The sequence below is a fragment of the Acanthamoeba castellanii genome (assembly GCF_000313135.1).
Source record: "Acanthamoeba castellanii str. Neff unplaced genomic scaffold scf7180000084601, whole genome shotgun sequence".
Taxonomy (NCBI): Eukaryota; Discosea; order Longamoebia; family Acanthamoebidae; genus Acanthamoeba; species Acanthamoeba castellanii.
Window position 1 is genome coordinate 3,155 of NW_004457389.1, and position 13,379 is coordinate 16,533.

General features: G+C 55.8%; 3 protein-coding genes across 3 annotated transcripts; 1 reads left to right on the plus strand and 2 right to left on the minus strand.

Annotated features, from left to right (window-relative positions):
- Nucleotides 1–1,710: 1,710 nt before the first annotated feature.
- ACA1_067380 (uncharacterized protein) lies at nucleotides 1,711–3,118 on the minus strand (the record flags this gene model as incomplete). The annotated part of the gene is made up of 5 exons (XM_004337458.1): nucleotides 1,711–1,907; nucleotides 1,987–2,244; nucleotides 2,287–2,585; nucleotides 2,663–2,797; nucleotides 2,940–3,118. The coding sequence occupies 5 exons, from the start codon at nucleotides 3,116–3,118 to the stop codon at nucleotides 1,711–1,713; spliced, it is 1,068 nt and encodes a 355-aa protein (XP_004337506.1).
- A 524-nt stretch (nucleotides 3,119–3,642) lies between these two features.
- Nucleotides 3,643–10,803, minus strand: ACA1_067390 (SNF2 domain containing protein; the record flags this gene model as incomplete). Its single annotated transcript, XM_004337459.1, has 28 exons — nucleotides 3,643–3,837; nucleotides 3,951–4,052; nucleotides 4,130–4,251; nucleotides 4,362–4,534; nucleotides 4,706–4,776; nucleotides 4,884–5,120; nucleotides 5,185–5,332; nucleotides 5,434–5,555; nucleotides 5,727–5,807; nucleotides 5,910–5,978; nucleotides 6,073–6,205; nucleotides 6,310–6,519; nucleotides 6,600–6,694; nucleotides 6,831–6,899; nucleotides 7,120–7,221; nucleotides 7,330–7,437; nucleotides 7,557–7,637; nucleotides 7,731–7,865; nucleotides 7,960–8,104; nucleotides 8,200–8,311; nucleotides 8,396–8,489; nucleotides 8,637–8,751; nucleotides 8,867–9,097; nucleotides 9,183–9,244; nucleotides 9,326–9,369; nucleotides 9,474–9,644; nucleotides 9,725–9,845; nucleotides 10,036–10,803. The coding sequence occupies 28 exons, from the start codon at nucleotides 10,801–10,803 to the stop codon at nucleotides 3,643–3,645; spliced, it is 4,116 nt and encodes a 1,371-aa protein (XP_004337507.1).
- Nucleotides 10,804–11,040: 237 nt separating this feature from the next.
- On the plus strand, nucleotides 11,041–13,280 carry ACA1_067400 (NAD dependent epimerase/dehydratase superfamily protein; the record flags this gene model as incomplete). Its single annotated transcript, XM_004337460.1, has 9 exons — nucleotides 11,041–11,073; nucleotides 11,146–11,280; nucleotides 11,416–11,566; nucleotides 11,731–11,932; nucleotides 12,050–12,244; nucleotides 12,393–12,543; nucleotides 12,646–12,775; nucleotides 12,899–13,029; nucleotides 13,164–13,280. The coding sequence occupies 9 exons, from the start codon at nucleotides 11,041–11,043 to the stop codon at nucleotides 13,278–13,280; spliced, it is 1,245 nt and encodes a 414-aa protein (XP_004337508.1).
- Nucleotides 13,281–13,379: the final 99 nt, after the last annotated feature.

Here is a 13,379-nt window from a genome sequence, read left to right on the forward strand (position 1 = left end):
TAGGAAACACACACCCACATACCCACCCACACACGCACCCACACACCCACACACACTCACACATGCACACGCACAAACACACACACATACACAAACACACAGACAGCATGCTCATTGGCCACACCCAAGGGGTATGACAGCAATGGAGGCATGATTGTGTCTTCCCAATTAGGGAATAATGCATCACACCACCAAGAAGGGCACACACACACATGCACACACCATTGTGGATGAAGGGCATTTTCTTGAATTGCACATGCAAGTGCAATTGAAAGAGAAGTGTGGAGTGTGCATGTGTGTGTGTGTGTGTGTGTTGTGCACCATGACATGCATTTTAAAGTTGGGTTTTCCTGTGGGGGGTTCTGTGTGTTTCCACCCACAAGTACTTATATTACTATTGAGATGACACACACACACACACACACCACATACACACATGCCACACACAACACACACACAAATAAGTTCAGCATTCATATGATTATGGGAATAAAAGTGCCATTTGCATATGGTGGCAAACAAAAATAACAAGCCAAGAGAGGGGACAAGTGTGCCAGGTGAGGGTAAGGCAAACAACATAGTCAGGTATAACATACAAGGGGGTGTTGCATATGAGCATGTAGGGCATGAACAGGGGAACAGGATGGTATGCATCTCAAGGCAAACAGATGAGGTGGGGCCAAGCTAGAGTGTCTACAAGAAACCGGCCAATAGGAAAATAGGGCAAAAATGCACAAACCAATGAAAAAATAGGAGAAAATCCTGCTTGCACGCCATTGGTCCAGGAAACTCCCCTAACCCTAACCCTAACCCTAACCCTAACCCTAACCCTAAAAATTTAAATAAAAACAAATTAACCCTAACCCTAACCCGTTCTGAGCCTCAGTTGGCTTGAGCCCCTGGCTTCCTGAGGCCTGCTGGGGCGGCTCTTTTTCGCCCTGGTTTTTGCTGGCCTGTTTTCTCTCCCCCTTTTCCCCCTTTTCCTTTTGTACTTAGTTTTTCCTTTGGCTGTGGCAGCTTGTTGCCCAGCATAGTGTTAATATGTTTTAAAAAACGTGTAAATAAATAACTATTTAACCCTAAACCTGTCTTGGCCATTGTCTGGGTTGCCAAGTGGCCTTTCTGGTGTTGGCCAAAATTTGTTCCATGGTGTCCATGTGAGATGGCACCAGTGACAGCAGCAACTCATGACAGAGACACAGCACAATAAAAATACTGCAACTCCAGCATTACACACAGCTGAGTCTCATTGACCAGTCAACAAGGGCTGTGCAACAGCTGTTGCATGAGGACCATACCAATAGACATCACTCTGCCCTTATGAAGCTGGCAACTTGGCAAGACAAGGACTATGGGCACCAGGTGCATCATCACAGTATGGCCACCAAATTGAAGTCCCTCACCAATGACCTGCTGGAGTGCTGGGAGCAGCCTCTGTGCCCCCACCACCATGTGCCTGGCTGCACCAGGGCTTCTATGAGTGGGTCTGGTGCTCCTACTGGTGGCAGTGCTACAGAGTGTTCTGTGATCCATGGTAGACCTGGGCCAGCCAACCCTCACTTCTGGGCTCTGTTCTGTTGCTGCATTTGTCCCCCAACACATTTGGGCCTCCCACCAACTACTACAGCTATTGTGCTGTGAAGCTGCCACCACAGGACCAATAAGACTATTCAATTTCTATTCTAGGTGTTACAGTGTTATCATGCAGCATCACCAGATCTGGCCAATGCGGGTTGATGCTGGACCCAGCTTGGCATCCACCCACTGGTTGAAGCTCGGGCAGAAGTACCACGTCAGCTTGAAGAAGCATGAGCCCAGGACCCACAGGCTCCAGAACACAAGCATGAGCAGCTGGTCGCACACCATAAGGCACAGGACGAGCGGCACCCACAGCGGGTAGATCAACCCTACGCTCACATGGGGGTATGAGACCTTGGTGTACCATGAGAGTCTGGGGAAGGGAGGTGAGGTGAGGCAGGTACGTACCGCAGAGGGTGCGCGTGCACCAGTTGCTCCACTTGCTGAACGACACCTGGCACGTGAGCGTCGTGACCGGGAACCTGAACCAGCAGTCGTCGCCCTTGAAGTCGTTGGCCATGCGGCACACGCCACATTCGTCGCATTCCCACACGCAGCACCCGCGCGGACCCTTTGGGAGTTCGCATCCAGCGCAGCAGCACTCGCAGCTGCCGTTGTTGCCACCGCCGGCCTGGGCTTGGCCTTGTCCACCCGCCGCGGGCTGCGCTGCCGATGGGGATGATAATGAGAACGACTGCGCTTGCGTACGGCCGGCCTTGGCAAGGTCGATCAGGGGCGCTGTCCTTGAGGACCCGAGCGTCAGGGCTGGAGGCGTTCCCTCACTCTTCTTGCTGTTTGGCTTCTTCTTCTTCTTCGAACTGCTGCATGGCTTGCTCGCCAACCTCGGGGTGTGCTCAACCCCTCCGGCCAGAAGGCCTCGAGGAAGCAATGGAAGCCGATCGGAGGGCTTGAGGAGCGGGTCATCCTCGGCCGGCTTGAGGTCAATCTGCACCTGCGCCGCGCTGTCGCCGCCTGCGAGCAGCTGCTTGCCGTGCTTCTCACGATATCTGGGTCGCGTCCAGCAGGTGCATGTCACATGATGAAGGCGTCACTCAAGACCAATCAAATCGAGGAGGGAGTGTACCGGTGGATGATGTTGCGGAGGGTCCAGTTGGGCATGGGTGGCTGGTCTGGACTGATGCCAATCTTGCACACGGGACACTGAGTCTTGGCCTGCGCTTGCAGTCGCGTCCACGCCCCGATTGACTCCGCCGAGAAGCTGCTCGTGGGGTGAACCCCAACGTCACATGTCCATCAAAGTAGATATGTCAATAGATGGGTGAAGACAGGGAGTGAAATATGTTCAACACTCGGTCAAACAAGAAACAAGTGCGTCAAGTGTGGCGTGCCTGTGGCCACACTGTATCAGCATGACAGGGTCCTCCTGCACAACAAACGATGACTCATCCGTTTCAGAGCCGGCCAAGATTTGAGCCCAGATGAGGTGGCCACGCACCATGAGAGTGAGGGTGATGGGGTCGATCAGCTCCGGTGGGAGTTCCTCGCCTGTCGCACGATTGTCCTTCTCTTCGTTCTCCATCTCAGAAGTGCTCTTACTGGCCAAGCGCGGATGTGCACAGGACGCTCCGGCAAGGCCTAAACTAAACTTGAAGCACCGAGAGAGGAGAACCTTGGTGGGCGAAGAGGCAAAAGAAGGTTCTCCCTCTTCGCTGAAATGTTGTGCTCAAGACTTGAATAATTGGCTCTTAATTGAGTCTACCAGACGGTGAGAGATTGGTGTAGACGCAATAATCCTGGGAGTTAGTTAGGTCCTAAATTGGTGTGTTCGGCTTAGGGCCCTACGTTGAAGAAGCCGATCACAAGGACCACCAGCGCCAGCATGACCACCACGACAAGCGTCTTCAGCCCTGGCCACCACCCTGATGTTCTGAAAGAGAAAAAAGAGACAGGACTCTCCTTTCTCTTGAAAAGGGGGAAGAACCGGTGAAGAAATAGGCACCCTGCTGCCACAGAGCACTTTTGGAGACAGGAGGCTGGCAGGGAAGGAGAAGTCCAAACAATAAATATTTCTTTGCTCACGTGGCCCAGTTCAAACAGGCAGGCTCAAAGGGGGTTTGTTTCGTCCTTGCTCTTTGAGGTGACCTCAACAGGCTCTTGCACTTGCTCATCCTCGTCATCGTCCTCTTGCTTGGTGACATAGTTGCGGAGGTAGGTCTCATGTTCGACCGTGTCGACCACGAGGAACCGCACCACAGTGAGTTTTTGGGTCTGCCCGAGGCGATGAGCACGCCCAATCGCCTGTTCGGGAGAAACAGCACACAAGCGCGATCAGTTACAGCTGCTGCGCACAACACGGGCGCAACTGAGACGCACGCACGCACGCACGCACACAAACCGGTTGGAGTCTTTACCTGGGCTTCGATGGCATGAGCGCGTGAGCGGCTGCCGCAAATCGGGTCCACAAGAATGATGTGGGACGCCTGCGTCAAGTTAGTTCCTGACGCGGCGTTTTCCTGTTGGTTTGGCGGGTGGGCGGAGCAATTAGAACCGCACAAACTAACAGCAGAGCAGGACATAAGCGCTTATGCACCAGAGACAGCATCAGCACGCGAGGCAGGGGCTCGGGCTCCTTTCCCTTGGCTGCCTTTTTCGGCTGCGAGTCCACCGACTTCTGGAAGGCGGCAATGGCTTTGTTACGCTGATAGACGTTGCCTGTTGTGTAGAAACGAGCATGAGTGAGTTGATGAGCACTCACCTCACTGGAAGTGGGACACGCTCAGAGTGATGGCCGGCTAGACGGAGAGGTGGGGGGGACACGGTACCGCGGCAGAAAATGGTGCGTACGCCGTGATCCTCCAGCAGGTTGCCGATCAGCAGAAGCAGGCGGGTCCATTGCGAAAAGATGATAATCCTGCTGTCGTCGTCCTCGCACAGCTGCTGCACAAACAAAAGCAGATGCGGCATCTTGGAGCCGTGGACAGCCACCATGTCCTCACTGCAGTGTCCGTGACACACGACACACACGACACACACGACACACACGACACAACACACACAACACACGACACACACGAGAGGAGGAAGGGTTAAGGACGTCCGTCCTCGCGTGGTGATGTTCGGTGGGAGTGGGGTTGGGCTCAACCTGATAGTGTCTGGAGCCATGAACATAGCGCTGGGCAGAGCGTTGGTGGCGGCCTCGAGAATGGCCAGGCCTTCTTTTTGGTCTTCCTTCTCCAGCTGTGATGAGGAGTAAGAGGAGTATGAGTTATTCTCCACGAGAGAAGAGTATAATACCGCGCAGTTAATATTCTGATGGGGACTCGGGTAAGTGGCATGTAGGGTACCTTGGAGTCGAATGGCTTGCCCTTGGCCATCTTCTTCCCTTGCTTGACGATATCGTACTTGGCATTGACCTCCTCGAGATGGGCCAGACTCTTTTCGTACATCTCCAGGCTCGCCTCCAAGCTCGAAATCTCCTTCTTTTCCTTCCGGATGCTGTTCTTCAGGCCCAGCTTGCGCTCGAGCTCGCCTTTGGTGGGCTTCCAGTTGGGCAGCCAAGCCCGTTGCCGCTTCCAGTCGGTCTGTGCGCGGACGGAGAAATCAGAGAGGAAGATGGTGAGCGCAGGTTGGGAAGGGGGCATGTACCTTGAGGTCCCTCAAGTGCTTTTCGTGGGCCTGCACGTTGGTCCGGGCCAAATCGAGCGCCGTGGACGTGGACTTGATCTGCTGCTTCTTGGTAACGAGGGTCTCGCCGAACAGGTCCCATAGGTTCTTATCCCTCACACCTCCCATTCTGTTCATCGTGGCCACGATGATTAGGCGCACACGCACGCACACCACCGCGGCAGTCAGCTTCACTAACACTACGGCGCAGGAGGGACGTTTTTACAATACCTGAGGTGCGAGTTGGAGAGCTGAGGGTGACAGCAAAGCTGGCGCATTTCGTCGTCCCGCTTCTCAATCTTGGCGACCTCATACAGCGCCCGCTCCACGACCGTTTGGCGGAGCAGCACCACCTAGATCGATCCAGCCGCGAGAGAGCGAGAGAGCGAGAGAGCGAGAGAGCGAGAGAGCGAGAGAGCGAGAGCGAGAGAGAGAGAGGTGAGCGGAGTGGCCAAACAGCTGCGCGCGAGACCCACAACAGCAGCTCCGAAACATCGCGGCGTTGGCAATGGGGAAAAACCAACCTGGGTCTGCACGCCGGGAAGCGTATACTCGCTGCTCACCGACTGCTTGGTGTGACGGCAATAGAGGTTCTTCATCACCTCCTGCAAAAGGGGAAATAGGGGAGGGAACCCCCAAGCCAGCGATGATTAGACAAACACCAACGCAGCAGTGAACCCGAGGGGAGGGTTGCGGCGACAACGGACCAGTTCCACGCTGGGCATGTAGGTAACGCCATAACGCAAGTTCTGAATGCCGAGGCCTTCCTCCTCGTTCTGGTGCCGCCGAGTGCACACACGCGAATGGAAGAACAGTTATGACTCGCGTTGCAATGGAAGGGGAGCCTGCGGCCAAACATGGCACACGAACCTTTTCCATAGGCGTCTTGTCCTTCTTCTTTTGATCTGGATCGATGGGCTTCTTGACCTTGAGGCGCAGGAGGTCGAGCGCATTGTGCAGAGAGGTGCGCCCGTGGGGGAAAGGCGAGCCCGTGATATACCACCTGTGCCCACGACGCAAGTGGTGGTCCCACAGGGTTCAGTACGGCTGGCTGGCTGCCGGCTGGCCGGTAGGATTCTTGTATAAGAGGCAGGCCGTGGTTCGCACCTGAAGGTGGCCTGGATGGGGCTGATGTCGTCGATGCCGGTCTTGCCCTTGCGGCCGACGCCCATGGGCAACTCGTGCGCTTCATCGAGAACCATGCGCATCCAGCGGAACTGCGTCAGGAGTGGGCTCCTCCTTTGCGCCAGCTTCGGATCGTCATTGCCCAGGCTCGACGGCTGACAGCTCGGGCGCACTCCCTCGTAGTTTTTGTTGCTGCCAAAGACGGAAAGAAAGAAATTGATATATGTAAGGCACAAGCAAGCACTACCTCGCAGAGGGGAGCGTAGACATACACGAGGAAAGAGAAGGACACGACCACAAGGTCAGCCTCGAGGATATCCTTGTAGGTCACATTACGGTGCTGGAGAATGGTCGAGATGACCAACACCTGTTTTGCGGGCGCGAGAAAATCATTCGTTAGGGCGTGATACGGAGCGGTCAGAAGGGGACCACCCCAGGGGGGGAGGAAGAAAGGGAGAGCATCTGAGTCGTGCCTTGAGAGCTGGGTTGGTGTGCTTGCCCACTTCGGTTTCCCACTGCTTGGCGAGGTGGCTGGGGCACAGGACAAGCGTCGCTTTGGTGCGGAACATGTTCTGCAGAGAGAGAATATGGGGAGAGAGCGGAGAGTGGGACTCAGCCACACGCCACACGCCACACGCCACACGCCACACGCCACACCACACACCACACACCACACACCACACACCACACACCACACACCACACGCCACACGCCACACACCACACACCACACGCCACACGCCACACACACCAAGCTCTCAACAAGAGAAATTAAGTGTTGGCCGGCGCGTACATCAGCCAGAGGGAAAAGAGCTTCATCGCGCGCAAAGATCTTCTCGATGTTCTGGCGCTGAAGGGTGATGAGCGCGAGGATGATCAACGTCTTGCCCAGACCCTGCGAATGAGCAGCACGGCAGGTACACGTAGCGGTTAGGTTCCCTGGCGGAAAAAACACGAAACTAAACTAAATACAAGGCCGCGCGCTAAACAAAGGTAACAGTACCATTTCCTCGGCCAGGATACCACCACGCGTGTAGATGCGAACGAAGTGCTTGTACTTGTCCAGCTGCTCGTACGTGGACAGCGCTGTACCATCGGGGCTCATGTAAATCTGGAGAGAGTGAGGGACAACCAGAGCGTCATATAAACCACCTTAGTGAGCGTGCTCTAGCACCCAAGATTGCGGTGTGGGAGCGGAAGTGGAGGGAGGCGTTGGGTAAGAAAACATACATGAGTGCCGATGTTATCGGGGAAGCCGATAAGGCGGACCGCTTCCCAGTACATGCCACGACTCACGCGATCCTCGATTTCCTGAACATATCAACCGGTTGAATACCCCCCCCCTCCGATTAGAATCTCGATCCGCAAGAAATGGTCGGGCCATAAAGGGGACAGAAAGCTCACCGTCATCCAGGTCAAGCTCTCGAGCTGATACGAGTACAGCTTGGACACGACGGCTTCGGGCTTGGTGTGCCTGAAGGGCTTGTCGATTTCGACCAACGTACCCTCCTGCGACGAGACTTCGACATCCATCGCACTCTGGTGGGTCCCGAGAGACATGCCATCAGGTCAGCAGCGCTGGCGTGCGCAAAGAGAGCCCACCACGCACGCCACCGACGGAGATAGCACATACCGATTCATCAACAGCGCTGGCCTTTTCCTTGCCCTTGCCATTCTCCTGCGACTCGCGCAGCATCTTCCGCTCTTCAATGCGTCGCTGCTTTTGCTCTCTCTTGTGGCATTGCAGCCAGTGGGGAATTGACTGCTGCTCGTACGCCCTGATCCGAAATATGGGGTCAGGCCATGCACAGCCGAATGGAAAACGGCACATGAGCCTCTCTCTCTCTCTCTCTCTCTCTCAGCCGCGCAGTACCTGAAGTCGGTCGAGGTGGCGGCGTCGTTCATGACATTGTACAGGAACTGTACGTCGACCTTGGTCAGCTCGTCTTGCCAACGGCCCTCATCCACCAGTTGCTCCAAGTACCCTGCATCACAAGTGAATTGGGGTTTAAGCTTTCGAAACCTTAGCCGCGCGCGAACCCGGATGGAGGGAGTTTATGGGGCCGTACCAATGTTGAGGAGCAAGACGCCGGTGACTTCGTCTTTGCCGTCCGAGTGGAGTAGGCGCCACCTCCAGAGCTTCGGGTTGCACAAGCTTTTGTACTGCAAAAGGAACGATGGTCAGATTTGCAATCGCCCATTGTCGATTTGGGGCGGGTTTGTGGGTGGGTGGGTGGGGGAGTGTGAGGCCACACCCGACGCGACGTGAGGCAAAAGTCCAACCTTGTGTGTGCGGGTGCGGGGGCTCACCTTGCCAGTCGTACGGAGCAGGTCCTCTTCGCGGCGCGATCCGATCATGTAGTGCTCCAGCCACCAACCGTCGGACCTGAACGAACGTCCTCCTCCCCACCCGCCCGCAGTAAACCTGATTCACACGAAAAAGAGCGAAGCCAGGAGGAACGATGATGATGACGATGATCGCTAACTATGAGTTCAGCGACCCTAGCGCGAGGAGAGAGGCGTTGAGAGGCGCTACGCACACGAGGAGACCCAGGCCGAATTTCTTGTCGAGGTACTTGTCGTTGCGGTTGAGCATGTACTGCCCACAGCCGGTAACCGGATCTTGGTGGTACACTTCGTCAAATTCATAATCCGTCAGGTTGGGGTTCGCGGGGGCAGCGTTATGATATTGAGTCAGGTCTTGGACGTCAGCGATGGCACACTCCCGGTCAACAATGGGTTCATCCCGAATGAACCGCATGGCGTATGCACTGCACAGCACGCAACAAGCACGACACGACACGGAGAATAAGAATGCAACATGACCACAGTGAGTAGAAGAAGAAGAGTTCGTACTGGAATTGATTCCAGCCCCAGTTGTTGTAGGGTTTCAACACCAGCGGCTCAGCGACGAGGTACTGTGAGGAAAGGAAAGGATTAATCATAGTGGAGGGTTATAGCGCGAGTGTGTGTGCTGTGTGTGTCGGTAGGGCTAATACCTGGCGCTTCCAGAAGAAGCTGTCGCTCAAGAGCCCCTTCCAGGCTGAGCACACACCCATCGCCTGTCCCATGGTCGCTGAAGGGTTTTTGTTAATGAGTTTGATAACCGCCGCATCGGGAGGGTGCAGTGCGGTGCGGTGCGTGTACCGGCATTGAAGAAGGAAAAGATGTGCATGACGGTCTCGGTCGGCAGCTCATCAAAGCACGAGGACCCATCAGCAGGAGGGTCATAGTAGAGAGGCAGCGCGCCCTCTTCGTCAGTGTACACCTGGGGTCCAGTCGTGTGGTCCTCTCCGACGCCATCATCTTCATCGAGCTCTGTGAAGCGCGTAATGATCAATAATCGTTACCACCTGGATACATAAGATCAACAAGTAGGAGGAACGTAGTATAGTTACCCTCAAGCATGGTCTGTTGCGGCATGCCAAAGTTGTTGAAGTTGGTCACCGCCTCGACGCGCCCATCCTCCTGCACTTGCTTGAGCAGCCAGTGGTGGTGTTGCAGCAGCACCCACCGATCCTGCACCACAGGTAGCGCCCGCACGAGCCAATCAGCCGCACCGCACACCCTCGCCAGGCCGCGTAAAGAGTTGAATAAAATGGAAAATAGAAACAAAGAGAGTAGAACAAAAAGAAAAATGGCGGGAAAGCCAAATTGGCTTTAAAATAAATAAAATAAAGAAAAAGAGGAGGGCCATGCGGCTGGCTACCCGAGAGGGGGCGGGAGCGTCGTCGCCGTCGGCAGTGGCGGTGGCGGGAGCCGCCACGGGAGTCGGGCGGCGAGGGGGCGGGGCACGCGGGACGGCACCGAGGCCGAACAGGTCGCGGTAGGAGGCGTTGATGAGGTCGTTGGCCGAGTAGCTGTTGCTACGCACGAGCTGGGCTGGACCCCTCCGGCGGCCTCGCCTGCTGTCGTTGAGCATCTTCTTGCGCTCCTCGCCCCACGTCAGTGCGGGCTTGGCCTTCTTCTTTTTCTCCGTGCTATCGTCTTCTTCGCCACCGTCCTCTTCTTCCTCCTCTCCATCTTCTTCTTCTTCTTCAGCGTCGTCGTCGTCGTCGCTGACTTTTTTGGCCTTGGCCGGCGACTGCTTCTGAGCGGCGCGCAGTCGCTTGGAGCGGCGCACCGGACCAGTGTCCTCTTCTTCCTTGGCCTCCTGCTCCTCTTTCTCTTCTTCTTCTTCTTCGGGGGTGAGCTCTACTTCGTCCTCCTCTGCGGCCTTGCGCTTCCTGCCGGAGCGGCGAGGCGAGGCCTTGGCGGCCTTCGGCTTGGCCTTGGTGGACTTCGGCTTGGCCTGAGACTTCTTCGCGGGCGCCTTCTTCTTCGTGGCGACGGCCTTGCCACGGGAGGCGACTTTACGAGTCTTCTTCGATTTGGGTTCTTCATCCCCGTCGTCGGAGGATTCGGAGTCAGCCTTGGCCTGCTTCTTCACCTCCTCCTCAAGTTCCTTGCGCTTGCTCAGCCTCGATGAACGTCTCATGTTGTACGCAGCAAGTTGGGGAGACCAAATCGACCAGTCGACCACTCCGTCCGCACAAATTCTTAGGCCCCCCCAAATTCATTCCGCCAACAAATCCTTATTTTTTTACGCAATCTATTTAATAATTAATAATTTGGTTGTCGGGTCCCAAGCAAGCGCGAAATAACCATTTTCTCGGTGGGGTTTTCTTTTCAAGCAACGACCACATCAGATCTGCGGGTTTGTTGGCCCTCCGCAATGGTGCCTATCTTCCCCCATTACGCCCACAGAGTTCCTTTTGTGGACTTTTTTCAATCTCAAGGATGACTCAATTTGATCGTGTTTCCGATCTGCGTTCTACAGTATGGATTGCACGGGAGCGGCGGCAATAACAATGGTCAATGGCGAGGAGGACGCTACGCAGTGCTCGTAGGTCTCGCCCTCTTCGCCCTGTGCACGCTGTGGATTATCGAACGCCAATTTCTGCCTTCCACGCCGGTACTTCGTCCCATGCATCTCTTCCCCCCCCCCATCCATACCATTCTTCTTTGCAGAGAGATGACATAAAGATGTTCATCTTTGTTCCCTCCCGCGGGGGCGGGGGTCCACCTGTCCTACGTCGTGCTTCGACAGCCACCCAGCTGCAACGCGGTGGTGCATAACTACCCGCCCGGAGACCAGCCGCCGGGCAAGAACACCCCATACGTGCCGCCCTACTTTGTCCTGCCACCCATGCCCAAGCTTACAGGCGGCGCCAAGCGCATCCTCATCACCGGCGGCGCTGGTACCGCTCTTTCCGCTCTTCTTCTTCTTCTTCTGAAAGTGGGGGCGGGGCGGCGGGTGCCATATCCCCCGATTTGTGCTCACGCACACACCTTTCTCGTCTGCTGTGGTTTTCTTGTTTCGTGATTCGTGCATTCTTGTTTCTCGTTCTGCCGTACCGGCCAGGCTTCATCGGGTCGCACCTGACCGACCGGCTGCTGTCGGAGGGCCACGTGGTGATCGTGCTGGACAACTTCTTCACCGGCAATCGGGAGAACTACCAGCACCACCTGGCCAACCCCCGCTTCCACGTCCTCGACTACGACGTCGTCGACCCCATCTACCTCGACGCCGACCAGATTTACCACTTGGCCTGCCCCGCCTCCCCGTACGCACCACAGTCCTTCTGGGCTGCCCACTTAGTGGCCTTCTCTTCTGCTCAGCCGTCGGCTAACTTTTAGAGGGGGGTGGGGGTTTACGTGGGTCGGGTGCACCGCGAGCGCAGTGTGCACTACCAGTACGACCCCATCAAGACGATGAAGACCAACGTGATGGGCACCCTCAACATGCTCGGCATCGCCAAGCGTACCGGCGCCCGCTTCCTGCTGGCCTCCACGTCCGAAGTGTACGGTGATCCCGAGGTGCACCCGCAGGTGGAGGAATACCGCGGCAATGTCAACACCACCGGCATCCGTTCCTGGTACCGACACGCTCTATTTCACTTCTTAACCCTTCTTTTTCTTCCCACTTTCAAGGAGGTTCGGTTCTTGTTGTTGTTGTTGTTAGAAATTTCTGATATATCTGCGCGTGGTTAATAATGGCGTTTTCTAACGCATGCACGCGTACAGCTACGACGAGGGTAAGCGAGCTGCTGAAACGATCGCGTTCGATTACCACCGCGCGCACGGGGTGGAGATTCGCGTGGCTCGCATTTTCAACACCTACGGGCCGCGTATGAACATCCACGACGGTCGCGTGGTGTCCAACTTCATTACTCAGGTGAACGCTCGGCCTTCCCCTTCTTTTTTTCCCCTTCTTCGGCTGACATCGATGTGGTGGAATGTCCATTCTGTTCGGGGGTTTGTGCTGTGCGTGCGCCAGGCACTGATGGGTAACCAAATCACGGTCTATGGCGAAGGAAAGCAGACCCGCAGCTTCTGCTACGTCTCCGATCTGGTGGACGGCCTCATGCGCCTCATGAACGGGGACTACATCGGGCCGGTCAACCTCGGTACAAGGACATCCCCCTCCACCAGCCAGGAAGGGGCTGGGCGCTCGCCCTCTTTCGCCTGGTGGGATCGATCGGATTGCGCAAACAAACGACATCCTCACCCTCCCTCTCCTCCCTTCAAAGGAAACCCGAATGAGATGACCGTGCATGAGCTGGCCGTGAAGGTGAAGGGCGTGATCGACGACAAAGTCAAGATTGTATACAAGGACCTGCCCTCGGACGATCCCCGCAGACGACAGCCCGACATCACCAAGGTCCGTCCCCGTATTACAGCCCCACCTCGAGCTCACCTTTCTGAGACTTGACGCAAAGCATCTTGGATCGATCGATCGATTGATTGATTGATTGATTTATTGGTTGATTTATTTATTGTACTGCGCGGGTCCAGGCGAGGAAGTATCTCGGGTGGGAGCCCCAAGTGACGCTGGACGAGGGCCTCAAAAAGTCGATCGCCTACTTCACCAAGGCCGTAGAGAAGGAGAAGGCCGAGACCGCGTCATCCTAAGATCAGTACCCGCCAAGGCACGTGAAGGGTAGAGGCCGATTGATAGCGCGATTTTTTTGTATGTTTGTTGTCTCGCTCCCTTGGCGGCGCGAGCAACAC